The sequence below is a fragment of the Balearica regulorum genome, chromosome 6 (genome assembly GCF_011004875.1).
Source record: "Balearica regulorum gibbericeps isolate bBalReg1 chromosome 6, bBalReg1.pri, whole genome shotgun sequence".
Lineage (NCBI taxonomy): Eukaryota > Metazoa > Chordata > Aves > Gruiformes > Gruidae > Balearica > Balearica regulorum.
The window spans coordinates 5976810-5990710 of record NC_046189.1 but is presented as its reverse complement, the minus strand read 5'-3'; the positions used below and the strand labels follow the sequence as shown (position 1 = coordinate 5990710).

Sequence of the window (13901 nt, the reverse complement as noted above, 5' to 3'; positions counted from 1 at the left end):
GTGCATCTGCCACCTCCCTGTATCAGACTATTTCCCTTGTGCTATCAGCTGCCCAGTCCTCCCACCATTCCAGTCATACAAATTGAAGTGCGCAGAAAAAAAACAAGTGCATGAAAAGATCATCTTAGTATTACAAAATTATCTAACTACACGTTAACGATACTCTTAGTTAACGTTCTCATGTTCATTTTGGCATCTTCTTTGCAACTGAGGAGGTCATAAACAAACCTGGGGGTAAGGATTTCTTTGTACTGTAGTTTCTCCAACTTCGATGGCGCCACCAGCGACATCGGAATAACAATGTTGTCGATATCATAGGAGCTCTCACTTCTCAGCCTCCTCCTGGAGTTATGCTGTATAATATAATCAATACAAGAGGAGATTCATCAGCTCAAATCACAGGCACTACGTGTTAGCTGAGAAACATCAGAACTGCACGAGGAGAAATTCTGTAACTTGAACACATTTTCTAGTGGCTTAATGACTTTCAAATTCCCCCCCTCCTGGATGGAAGCAACAAATCAACAACTCTGTCTCATCTCTGAGATTTACTTCTTGCTGGCATAACTCTTACTGAAATCAGTGGGAGTCTCCCTTCCTTGATTTCAGTTACAGTTAATTCTGAATACTTATGAGAACTTTGAAGTTAATGCTGCCTTCTTCGTAATGTTCAGTCTACAAAGACAACCTTTAATCTATTAACTCGTAACCTAAGTGGTTCTTCAGTGTGATACAATTAAGAATTAAAAAAGAATGAAGCTACATTTAGCAGTGAAGAACAGCCTACATGGAAAGTGTTTTCTGAAAGACGTGCAAAAGACAGAAAGTGAATTTCTTAGCCGTGATCATAGTAGAATTCCCGGTGGTTTTCTCTGCCAACTGGTGCATGGAACTGAAGTTCCTCAATTCCAGGAGAAAGTTTAGTTTTAAATCACGACACATTCCGTATTACAAGATTTCAGCTTTTAACTGAACGCTAATGGAAGCAATCTATTCTAAAATGCTCATTTAGGTGTTCTTTGACGATGGTCTGACCAAGCAAGGGAAGAAAGGAGCAGTGTGCATTGCCAAGACTGCATTGGGGACGCACATTTAAACTCGGCTCTCCAGGAGTCATCACCAGATTGAAACATGATGACTTACAGAGCACCAGTATACCAGTAGGCTTAGCAGAACCGTGGGACTGAAATCTGGATATTATTATGAAATTCTTTATGAATTCCAATAAAACAAAGTGTGTTTCTGCAGTGACTTCACTGAACCAGAGCTGTGCCGCTCCGCAGCAAATGTATATACCAGAGATTTTGCCTGTAGTTCTGCACAGGAGGTTTTAAATAATGAAGCTGAGAGTTAACAAATTCTGTGATTATATTTGCATTGTGAGGCCATTTTAGGTAGCTGCAACAAGAAAAAAGGGTCATAAAAGCCCTTGTGTAAAATTTGGGACATAAATCACAGTATATTTAATGGAATTTAGGGGGGAAGAAAAAAAAAGGCCCAATGACAATAAACTTAATTTACACTCCAGTTATATGATCTGCAGAAATTCTGTTAAATGCAAGTATCTGTTTTAGGAACACCACATAGTCAAACTGGAATAAATTACTTAATATAATGCACCTAATTCACTGTAAAAATGCTCTGTACTGTAATTCAACACTACCTTAGATGTAAAAGGCACGCATTTTTAATTTGCACAACTCTCTGCTGATATTTTAGTTAAGATAGTGATACATTTTTTGTTTACCTGTGATGAAGTGCTGTGAGTGGGCCTAGACATCGCATTGACATTGGTCACGGCAGTAAGACTGCTATGGGATTCTGGTTCTGCATGTTGAAAGGAGAATGTCTCAAACCTAGCATTACGTTCGCCTGTCACAAAAAATAATAATAAAAAATGCATACCAGCTGTTGTCTATTAGACTAAAGATATTTTCCCATACAGTAATAATAAAGTCATTTCTAGAAGCCCACAGCTAACCACTCACAATTTAATGAATACTATAAAAAGCCATCTAAATAAACACTTGTTACTCATCCTGTCACTGTTCCACAAAACTCATCCCTCTCCTTCTTTGAAGGATTTCTTCTTGTGGAACCAGCTTTGCATGGGCAAATCCTGCTGCTTTTTTCGGAAGCTGCTACAGAATACACACACAGCAAATGCAATCAGACCTACAGCAATGCTCCTCAGTGTTTCCTGACAGCGCTTCCCTAGCCAGGCTGCATCTCACTAACGTACCAGTTCGCCGAGCCCTCACTGATGGTTTCTTCCTTGATAAATGATAAAACAAAATTGGCAGCAAGGGTAACAAACAAAATTAGTTTCCAGATCTCCATGTGTGGTTTCTTCCAGTAGTGGCCCACTGCTCCAGACAAATTGTAATTCTTGTTTGCTCTTATTCAGTCCCAGTGTAAGCAGCATTTAGGGGGATTCAGATTTTAACCACTTGCATTCTGCTTTCCTTCTACCTTAATTTCCAGTAAGAAGAGACACCTCGGATTTAATATACTAACTAATAAAAAGAATCAGTATATTCCAACACAGAAAAAGGGGTAACGCTGATCTAAAGACTGTACTGCACAGGCTGGGTCAAAGACATGAACTCTCATCTCCCAGGCAGCTCTGCAACTCCCCGGCACACAGCTTTTATTTTTGGCCTTGTTCATCAGGCTGACCTTCCCCATGGATAATTTCTCCTAGACAGAGCCCAAATTAGGAATAAATATGTAGTACTACACCCGTAGCACTAATAAGCTAGAACTTCTGCTGCTACTCACAAATACACCACATAGCAGTTTTCTGGCATTGGGAAACTATGATCCTCATGATAAAAAGATGGAATTTTTTTTTGTTCCATTAACTCAAAGAACTAAATACTATTGGCAGAAGACTAATTGTAACTTCAAAAGATTTCTAGCAAGAAGTTTTCTCTCTTACTAGTGCTCCCAAGTGACTCCAATTGTTGATCTTAGTGTGCATGACAGTACACTTAGGGAAACAAGTGTTTGCAATGTGGTTTGGGGACCAGCGACTGGTTAGGGAAGTGGGTGGCATGGAAAAGGATCACTGATGGCGAGAGGCGACAGGGCACAGCACCCCCCGCAGAGACAGGCACAGAGCGTAAGAGAAGGCTGTACAGCAAAGGGGAGGGCTGTAATGCGCAAAGGGAATGATGTAAAAAAACCCAAACCCTCACCTAAATCTACGACAGTTTTCAGTGTGTCCAAAACCACCTTTTATTCTCTCCTGTAACTTTCTAATCAATAGGGTTTTGGGGGGTTGGGTTGTGGTTTGTGGTTTTATTTTTTTTTAAATAGATCATCATTTTTGGTTAAACCATCTCTGCAGTAATTCCCATATCTCCACCTCTACTGCAAGATTATACTAGCAGTTTTACCTGGATATGCACCAGAAGTCTATTTTTCCACAATGTTAACTGATCATTTATATCTTTTAATTCCTTCTTAGGGGAAATTTTAAACTAGTATAGTTTGACCTCATACTCAGTGATTTATTTTCTTCAACTGTCTTGTGGAAATTTTGCCAATTTTTTCCAAAAGTTCACATAAATTAATCTGTAACAGAATCTGTTAGGTTTTACATTTTAATAGCCTGGAGAGGTAAGATGCTATTTATCTTTACAATGGTAGGCTGATTTTTTTTGTCCCTAAATTATCACATTATTCTACAGAACTTTCAGGGCACTTTCTATTAACTTACCAAGTGCTGAAGTAGAGATTCAATGGCTTAAAATATAAAGATAACAACAGTAAAAACACTAATTATAAGCATTGACTACCCACAAGTCCTCTTAACAGTCTGGAAGAAAACCAGAACCACAAATGACAGTACACAACAAATGAAACATAGCTGACCAAAGATGCCAGGAATAGTAAATGTTTGGTTAGGCACATGATTTGACAGATAACTTTGCAATTCGGTCTGTTTCAGTGACTACTATTAAAAAAAACCCCTTCATATTAAAAATAATGACACCCAGTATTAGAAAAACACAGCTGGACAGCTGAGCAGTTTCCTTTAAGAGTATTCCAAAAATAAAACACAGAAGCTTGTCTCATTTTGTAACACATACTCAAGAAGAAAGAGAAAGATTACTATGCTTTAAAATAGCACATTATTTTCATGGTGTTGTCAGTCCATTTCTTCACTCTTGTGAAGTTTAATACAGTATGCTTTTTGGAGACAACTTAAAATTAATTCTCAAAGCCCAGTGAAACAAATTCATTTATACAGTACATATTTTTAAAGAAGTAGTGCTGTCTTAAGCAGTACCATTTTTCTCTTACCTACTGCTGTCTCGCTTAGATGTCTCTTCTTTCTTCCTTCTGACAGCTGGTCAGATGTTCCTGACACTGACTGAGATTTGGAATTAGATAAACAGCCACTGCTCCATTGTTTGACAGAAACATTATGTTGATTATAGTCTACAAGAGAAAAAGCATGTATCAGGTTGAAAACTGATTTTCCGTTGGTGCAATTTACAGGCAATCTCAACTGCTGAACTATTTATAACAGAAAAAACCCAGGCTCCCAATAGGAATCTAAATAGTAAACAGTACTGCAGTCAGGCACTTGTGTCTGCAGAGAATCCGTGTTCCAAACTGCCCCCAGTTGTATTACTGCCCTCCTACCGCTCTGACGGGATCATTTCCGTGCAACAAAGAACCACCTGACACTGTGGTCTGGGAAGAGGTTCCTCTTCCACCTAAAGCCTTAGCTGGTTACCTTCTCTGATAACCTGCTTTCTGGTAAGTTTATAAATTGAACCTCTTCAGGGCAGGAAGTACTGGCAAATGATCAAAAAACTATCTTGCAAATATTAAAATATTTTGCTTTACATACCATTGTCTGGAGATACTTTAAACTCCACTCCCAAAGATGAGGTATCAACAGGTTCTCCTTTGATGTCATCCTTCCTTAATAGTGTTTCAAAGTATATGTGAAGAGGAATATCTAATAAACAAAAGAAATCAAAAGGGAATGGAGTCTGTATCAGAAAGATGCCAACCTATGAGCCAATGAATTATGCATTATTACTAAAGGTCTAGGAATTGATTTACATAATGCTATGTAATATAATCTATGAGCAATATTGCTGCCTTGAGTCCTTCAAATCATGAAGAACGTCAGTGCTCTGTAACTCCTGCAAGGACCGATCACTTGTCTACAGGGCAGCAGTGTCTTCACATGGTCAAGCTGAAGACAATATAGAAAAACATATCCTGAAACTGGTGAGACCAAAGGAAAACTTGATGACGATATCCTAAAAAAGCCCAACTGGACATTTCAAAGAAGTGACTTTTGCACGAGTAAAACAGAAAATTTGAGGCAAGGCAATTCTCAGCAAGATAGTTATTGTACGAGTGCTATCCTCCACTATAGGCAAAGACCTGTAGTCTTTCCTATCAGTTAGCTAAGTACTACACAAGATAATCTCCAGTAACTGCCTGGAGGTAAGAACTCAAGGTACTCGTCTTTCTATTAACAGGAGATGAGAGTTATGCCATGGTAAAAACAAATCCCTTTTTAGCTGTGAAGCTACGCTGTCACACATGCTGACCAAGGCAGTATGCTTAAGTGGTTCCAAGCTCTCCAGCACCAAGAGATTCTAAGGGCTGACAAGACAACTCAGATCAAGGTAGGACCCAAACCTAAGGAATGCTCCTGAACAAATCCCAGTGCAGGCACACACACTTAGTACATTAACAGCACTTTTTTTGATGTTCAAAGTCAAAGTAAGAAAGAACAAGGTTGTGTTACTCTGGAATAAACTATGTCCATACCTGCAATTACTCCAGAATTATTCTTCAAGAAAACAAGCTCTGGATGGTATCGAGTGAGAGTAAAACTGGGGGGTCTTCCCCTTTTGACTAACTCCTGTATACAGTGCACTTATCCTGTATTCTGAAAAGGCTTTGGTTCAGCCTAAGTAATTAATGCTTTTGGAAATTGTTACTGCTGGGAGCTTAAGAGGTAATTTCAAGGTACATTCCTTCTTTCTCTCTCTGGCAAAGGCTTCACCAGGGCAATGTAATTCATTTCCTGAGGGAGTTCTAACCCAGAATTAGTCTGCAAAACATCTCAAGTGGTAAGGAATTTACCCACTGTTGTAAGGCAGGAAGGCTTAAGAAAAATAGGTGTCTATCTGAAAAGCCTTTCCGGAAACAAAATTACAAGAAAGAAGAGAAATTAAATAGAAAGAAATATGTCAATGTAAGAAGCAGGCTTGACAACTATTACATTCAGAATGAGGACCAAGGGCAGGGCCAAAGAGTGTGCATTAAACTACTTTTATTTACACACAACCTTAGCCTTGTGTGCCTTCAGGACTTGCCAGGACAGAAACTTTCAACATATTTTGCTAACTAAAAAGAACAATTTATTTCAATTTGATATGGATCTAACTAGATATTTTGTCAAAAGACTAAAGGTGACCTATAAAAGGGTTTTTTTCCCCAAGGGTTTTGCTGTGTTTCCTATTCTACTTCTGAGTAAAACATAAAGAAAGTCTGCAAGGTTTATTAGTCACAACATTTAAGTACAGAAATAACCAAAACATTTCTCCTATTTTGGGTTTGTTGTTTTTTTTTCCTGGGGAACCACTTGGATGTCTCAGAGAATTTTTTTATTATGTGCTCTTGTATCTTAATCAAAAGGGCAGGAGTTTTTGCTGCAGTTTATCCACAGGCTAGGTGCAGAAGTACCAGAAACCCAAACTTCTTGGATACAAACTACAATTTTCTGGTTATAAGGGTGCAAGTTTAAAGAGGTGCTTTTATGTTCAAGGGATGCTGCAACCACTGACACATTTTCGGTCAAGATCCTTGGTAACTGAAAACTCTGAAGGCAAGACTTAGAACTATAAGGACACTTATGCTTCCAGAAGTGAGTACACTAGTGAGCCAGTCCCACTGCACTGTATTTACCAGGTTGTCTGCAAATTATGATTCTCCTTTGAAAGAAAAAACAAGAGCCTAAGTACTTTGAAAGTAAAAAACAAGGTACAAGAGAGAACAATACCTGAACCTTGAACTTGAATCCCTCCTTGCACACTGAAAAATTGAACTCCCAGAGTTTCAAAATAGAACAAATACCAATAATAATTTTTTAACACACAGAGGAAATTAAAACAAAACCCTTTTCTTTTACTCTGCTGACAAACTTTTTTTATTCAGAAGAGAGTGATAAAAGATGTGGGCACACAACAAGCAGTATTTTAAGAGAAGTTATCCCTCTGGAAAGGGATAACTATGGAAGCTGCAAAGAAAACATGAATACTGAATCAGGCTACTTGACCAAGTCAGAAAATTTCTAGCATGCATTTATTCACAATAATTCTTTCATATGAAAGAAAATGACAGACTAGTGATCTTCATGAGGAGGCAGAGACAGCAAAGTGTACAAAGCACAGAGTAGTGCATGAATCTAGCCTCCCTCAAAAACAAGGACTGCGTCTGAGCAGGAGGTAGTATGTCTAGCACTTTTTTCCTGTCTTAACTATTATTAGCAAGGCTCCTTGAAAAGACCCTCAAAAGAAAGATGTTCTTAGTATTGGTATGAAGTTACAGTAACATTTTTCTTCCTCCATCCTGGCAAAGTGATCAACAATAGCCACAATGCAATCCAAAGCCTTTTTAGTTTTTTTCACGATGATTAATCTTTTTTTGAGAAAAGAAAGTGTCAATGTTCTTATTAAACTTCCTAGTCTCCCTTAAGAGTGAATGCAAGGGGCATAGCTTTATATGACTATCCTTGAAAAGACTTCTAACCCCCCCGACTCCTGTCCAGCTGGGCTGTCAGAGTCACAGGGTGATAGAGAGTGTGTGCAAAGAAGAAAGATTTAAGAGTTGTTTTTTTCCCCTCTCCACAACAGAGTCTTGCTGACTAGGATGTTGCTGTTGCACTCTTGGAGTGAGTGTTCTGTTTCTCCTATCTGCTCCTCAAAATATTCTCCTCTCTACCCCATACAAGGGATGTAAACTCTCATAAACCTAAAAGACTTGAGACCTTCTCAGGATTCCATGTCCACACTTAGGTCTTCTCTACTGCCAGCGACAAGTTCTCCAAACCCAAGACTTACTTTAATCTCTGACTAATTCCTAATACCAGGCTGCAGTGTCTATACTGTCATTCTGGGAAGACAGTGGGCTTGATTAAAGACTCAAACAGTTCCATGGAAGTCCCTGCCTCACATTCAGTATTATTTTGTGGCAAAGGAGTCCCTCAGAACAGCAGAATTCCTGTACTGGTCAGCAACTACCTGGAAATACATTCCTCCTAAAAAAAAAAAAAACAAACCAACTCAAAAAACAATAGTATGAATCCCTTCTGCTGATAACAGCATGTAATATGTTATTTTGAAGTCCCAAGTGCTGTTAAGTTGCACCTGCACTAGTTTCAGGGCTAATAAGAGTCACAAACAACATCATCTGCATTATTGTTCAAAAAGATTAAAGAATCAGATGACAGAAAACATAAACTTCAAAGATCACCAAAAAGGTTGACTATCACAAAAACAATTAGAAAACCTAAATAAAGCTTTTTGGAGCTAGTCCAAAAGACCTGAACTGAAAGTTGCTTATGAAAACAATACAACCAAGGTATAGTAGTGTGTTGGCAAAAGCACCATCTAAAGGACTAACACTGACTCAATTAGACACATCATGAAAGATGCAAAAATACCTTTTCCCTGACTAGTCTTTCTTGGCTATAATCACATTACTGGTATGGGAAACCGAGAAGGTGTGTTTTTCAAATGCCAGGATGAAGTTAAGATTTTCGTTTAGCCTGAACTCAAGTATTTTGTCAGCATGAGGTTTTCTGTAAGAGAATTAAGTTCTAAAAATCACTCAAAAGAAAAGTTAGTCCATAAGCTCTATAGCTCTCAGAAGCACAACCACTCTCTGTTAGTGGCATGGTGTTTGAGTTACTTACCTGAAGGGAATGATAAGACCGGATGAAAGGAAGAGTCCAGCTCTTGCACATAATCTAGTATTTTAGATTCCATGCTGTACTCACTACTGCTCAAAGCAGAGGCTGGCACCATACATGGTAACTGAGTTTTATATGGAAAGGAGGCATCTCGAGATGGCAAAGTCTGCAAGGATACACAGAAATAAAGGTTAACTTCTCCTTTACTCACTTCCTTCAAATTAGACCAGAAGGGAGAGGGAAGGCAAAAAAAAAAAAAAGTCATGACACTCTTTAACATGGGAATAGGAAAAATATTCCTACAAACTTCCGGTAGTCTGAACATGACTTACCTCCACTTATCACGGACTATAGCGCACAATACAAAGAACATAAACCCCCTTCAATTAGGGCCAAGAAACAGTTGTCAAAAGCTTCCAGAGAAAATGTAACTGTTTCCAATCATTATTCTGATATATCCTATGACAAACACAAACCCCTTAAAATTCCATTCCAGCACAATAGGCACGATATAGATGTACAAACAAAACTAACACCAGACTAAATACAGGGGTCTCCTCTGTTTATCCCCTTAGTCTTAGTAAGATTCTTAGTATCAATATCTCTAGACAGTTTGAGGTCATACATTTTAAAGCAAAACACAATATTAAACATTTTGAGCACACCATGTACTTACACAAAGCAAAAGTGCAAAGTCCTTGTTATAATTTAAATATCAGATAAGCAACACAAACAAAAGCAGATACACAGCAATAAATACAGAGAGGGATGCACTGAGGATTGATTAATATGTAGTAAGAGGAATTACTAGAAAGAGGAGAGCTGCAAAGAAAGATTAATTTACCTGCTTATTTGCAAGGCTTGTTAAAGTACAGAAGGCAAAATGATGGATTGCACAGAACTGGTAGGTGTGAGGAAATAAGACTGAGGCAAAACACAGGGTGGAAATGGGCAGGAATAAGCAGCAGAGTGTAGCCAATACACTGAGCTCTGAAATAACTGAATGTGCTACTACAGGGCAGCAAACAGTAGTCTGGGCTTCAGAATAACCTACAAAAGCACTGCAGGGAAACAGTGTTGCTTATGCTACTTTCAGCCTCACTGGATACTAGAAGTGGTGACCCCAAAGGTACTGACATTTTTAAAGGCTTCCATAGGTTTTTGATACTTTGCCAAATGCTGCAGATCCTACAAATGGGAAGGGAGGGAAGGGGGGCACTGGGGTACTTCAAGGGTCTCAGCCTAATGCTGTGCAAACAGCCACATTTATCATCTCCTGGAAAAGGATTGCCATATAAAAAAACTGTAAGAATTAATATAACAGTGGTCGTCTTGATTTTCTTACGACATTTTATGGAATGAAAGGAAAACATCTAGCAGTTATATCAGAGGCAAGACGATCAAACAAACATTACTTGTATTTTTCAGTACTTCTGCTTTCCGAATCCAAGAGATCTTTTCAGCTGCTTCCTCCTGCCTGAACTATTCCAGGATGTATTCTAGCAGTGCCACTCATCTGTTAGTGATGCAGTAGTTATATCCACCACATAAAATCCCCTTCCACGTAGTGAAATCAGTGCTTCTGTCACATGGCATCAGTATTCACAACCTACACTAACGCAGAAAATATCCCATTAAAAAGTTCCCCTTTCCATCTCTTCCCTTCTTCTCAATCGACAAACTCCCTGCGCCGGTATTGTATTGCAGGAACTATTAAAGTCAAGCAAGCATGTTACAATGCTGGAGCAGAGGAGACCCTGTTGTGGTGGGGTGGTTGTATTTCACTTTTTTCCCCCACAGGAAAACATTAACAGTCCTAAATCCACCTTGATCTCCATACACAGGTATATGCACAAGTACTTTCAACTTAATTTGGAAAGAATTCTTTCCTAGCCCAGGAGTCCTTCAAATCAACGTTCTGTTATTTTCCTGTGACAGACATATGGGACTCTTCATCTGTTAAACTTTAAACATCCACAAAGTGTTGGCAGAACTGGGACCTGTGTTTGGAAACACTAGAGGGATAAATGCTAAAGCAAATGTAATGTTTCCCATTATACGGACCATTAAACTAAAGCTTTAAAGAGCTTTTAGGTAGTTGCTCTACATCTGATGCAATAAGGGCTCGCTTTTCAAAAATGTACAAAAGTATATTTCCTCTTGATATTTGTCTTTTAGAAATGAACTAGTTTCCTGATTCTCCATTATTTAAAGCTGCTACTGCACCCTCTCTGCTTGCCTTTTTTTTTTTTACAGAAATGAATCTACATTACAGTAAATGATAAATCTCTCACTCTTTAAAAAGAAATCCCCGAACACTAATCAGTAAAATTACCTAGAAAATATACAGATAAGACCAACACATATTGACATCCAGCCCTTTAGTTCTAACTCACTTCTTTTTTGCTTTAATTCAGTTTAGTCCCAAACACACTTAGAACATAGCTTAAAGCTAAGCCTGCTAAAAATCATGCATACATGGCCAAATAACCTCCACAGGCTCAATCTACTTTGAAACCATATTAAAATCCATTTGCCAACATCGGTAAATGGAAAATTCTTTTCCTCATCTTGCGTGTGGTAGGAGTTACAAAACCTTATGCCTGAATCTGTGTATTATTTCCTTGAATGTTCTGGCATCAACACCTAAATAATTAAATCTTTCATTAAGTCAGTTTGTAATTCAAAAGAAAATAAGGACTTAGATAGATGCAAAAGTAATTTTATTTAAATGCCTGTGAAGTTTCTAGAAAAAAGCTAAAACTCTGGCAGTGTCTGCATTCCTTGCTACTGGATCTGGTTTAAATTTCTGATGGAGTAGTTTTCCACTGGAAAATGCTGAATTAGTGAAATCATGATGTTTGTCAGGAATGTCAATTTAATCAACTCTTGATGAAAAAATTTCTGAAGCCCTTCACTCTGGAATGAAAGCATGTTGCTCAGTCAAAGAAAGTGCTTCAACCTTATTGAAACAGAACTGAAGAATTGTTTATTGGAAAACTAAACTTTCCCCCCCTTCCAATTCAGTATGGAACGCAGTCTAAAACCCAATTGGCTTTTACAGCAGTTTATTATTGATTTTGTAACACAACAAGAAGAACAAATCCACCAAAACCCAACTGAAAACAACCCCACAAATACATCCGTTCAGCCACAGCAATGACAAGTGGTTTCATGAAAACCATGGCATAGAGCTTTGAGAAGAGAGGCCTCTACAGCAAAGACTGACTACAATGCCAACCCTTCAGAAAGAAAGAGAGATTATGTATTGGGGTTGTGTGGCAAGGTTTTGGTAGCGGGATGGGGGGGCTACAGGGGTGGCTTCTGTGAGAAGCTGCCAGAAGCTTCCCCTGTGTCTGACAGAGCCAATGCCAGCCGGCTCCAAGACGGACCCGCTGCTGGCCAAGGCCAAGCCAATCAGCGCCTCTGTGATAACATATTTAAGAAGGGAAAAAAACAAGTTAGAGAGAACTTTTGCAGCCAGAGAGAGGAGCGAGAAGATGTAAGAAGCTCTGCAGACACCAAAGTCAGTGCAGAAGGAGGGGCAGGAGGTGCTCCAGGCGCCAGAGCAGAGATCCTCCTGCAGCCCGTGGTGAAGACCATGGTGAAGCAGGCTGTCCCCCTGCAGCCCATGGAGGAAGGATGAGGGGGCGTAGAGATTCCACCTGCAGCCCATGGGGGACCCACGCTGGAGCAGTCTGCTCCTGAAGGTCTGCACCCTGTGGGAGACACCCATGCTGGAGCAGTTCATGAAGGACTGTCTCCAGTGAGAGGGACCCCAACGCTGGAGCAGGGGAGTCCTCCCCCTGAGGATGAAGGAGCAGCAGAAACAACGTGTGATCAACTGACCGTAACCCCCATTCCCCGTCCCCCTGTGCTGCTGGTGGGGGGAGTAGGTTGAAACCGGGAGTGAAGTTAAGTCCAGGAAGATGGGAGGGGTGATTTGATTTTATTTCTCATTGCTCTACTCTGTTTTGCTTGGTAATAAATTAGATGAATTTTTCTCTAAGTTCAGTCTGTTTTGCTCGTGACGATAACTGGTGAGTGATCTCTCCCTGTCCTTATCTCGACCCACAAGCCTTTCGTTATACCTTTTCTCCCCTGTCTAGTTAAGGAGGGGGAGTGACAGAGTGGCTCTGGTGGGCACCTGGCCCCCAGCCAGGGACAACCCACCACAGATTCCTAAACTCTTATCAATTTTTCCCCTGATATACTATACCTTGTACATCTCCTGCAACATTTTTCTTCATTACTGAAATACGAAACATCATGCTTCCTGAGCAGTAGATATAGAGAATAACATTAAATTAAATTGATTCTATTAAGGAAAAGAAAATACACTGTATTGAAGAGGAAATCAGAAGTGTGCAAGCTTTGAATCTTCAACTAAAATAGGCAGCTCTGTTTTAAACTTCATAAGAAATCGTGTCACCAACAGAATCTAATTTTCTAGAGTATTATGAATTTTAATCTTCTTGGAATCTTTTTTCTTTAGTACTGTTTTACTGGGTCACAGAAAATCTAGTAAGCAATTTATGTTGATATTCAAAACAATTCTTGCACTTGCTTGTGATAAATTGATGCATTAGACAAAGCACGACTGGCTCATGCCTCTCTTCTCGAAGGGTCAGAAGGCTGAACAGTACTGGCCAACCATCCTTCTGCAGAGAAAAAAGTTTGAGTCTATGAAGTGTGCCACAATTGAAAAATGTTTTGTGCTCCCAGTTAAAAATTCTTAAGTGAATACTCGCTTCCTGGTTTCAGCTACTGATCACTAAAACTCCTATCATTTTTGGAAACATGCCTAAACGTAAGAGTACAGAGCCCCACAGTTCAATTACACCAATGTGTATGAATCCAGGAAGTTAATTAAGTTAGCTGAAATACATTCTGCTGAATACCTGTCACGTCTGCTTCTGATTACTCTTATAAGCTTGAAAAAGGC

At 39.3% G+C, this 13901-nt stretch overlaps 1 protein-coding gene across 5 annotated transcripts in view; it reads right to left on the bottom strand.

The window, feature by feature from the left end:
• KANSL1L (KAT8 regulatory NSL complex subunit 1 like) overlaps positions 1–13901 on the bottom strand; it is a 66231-nt gene that overhangs the window by 10404 nt on the left and 41926 nt on the right. For all 5 annotated transcript variants that reach the window (XR_012836010.1, XM_075756038.1, XM_075756040.1 and 2 more), the window contains 5 exons: positions 8960–9122; positions 4868–4978; positions 4312–4449; positions 1748–1872; positions 229–353 (listed from right to left, as the gene is read on the bottom strand). Coding sequence is in view for 4 of the 5 variants with exons in the window: in XM_075756038.1 (XP_075612153.1) it covers positions 229–353; positions 1748–1872; positions 4312–4449; positions 4868–4978; positions 8960–9122 (662 nt within the window). In the remaining variant the exon portion in view is untranslated. The remainder of the gene's footprint in view (positions 1–228; positions 354–1747; positions 1873–4311; positions 4450–4867; positions 4979–8959; positions 9123–13901) is intronic.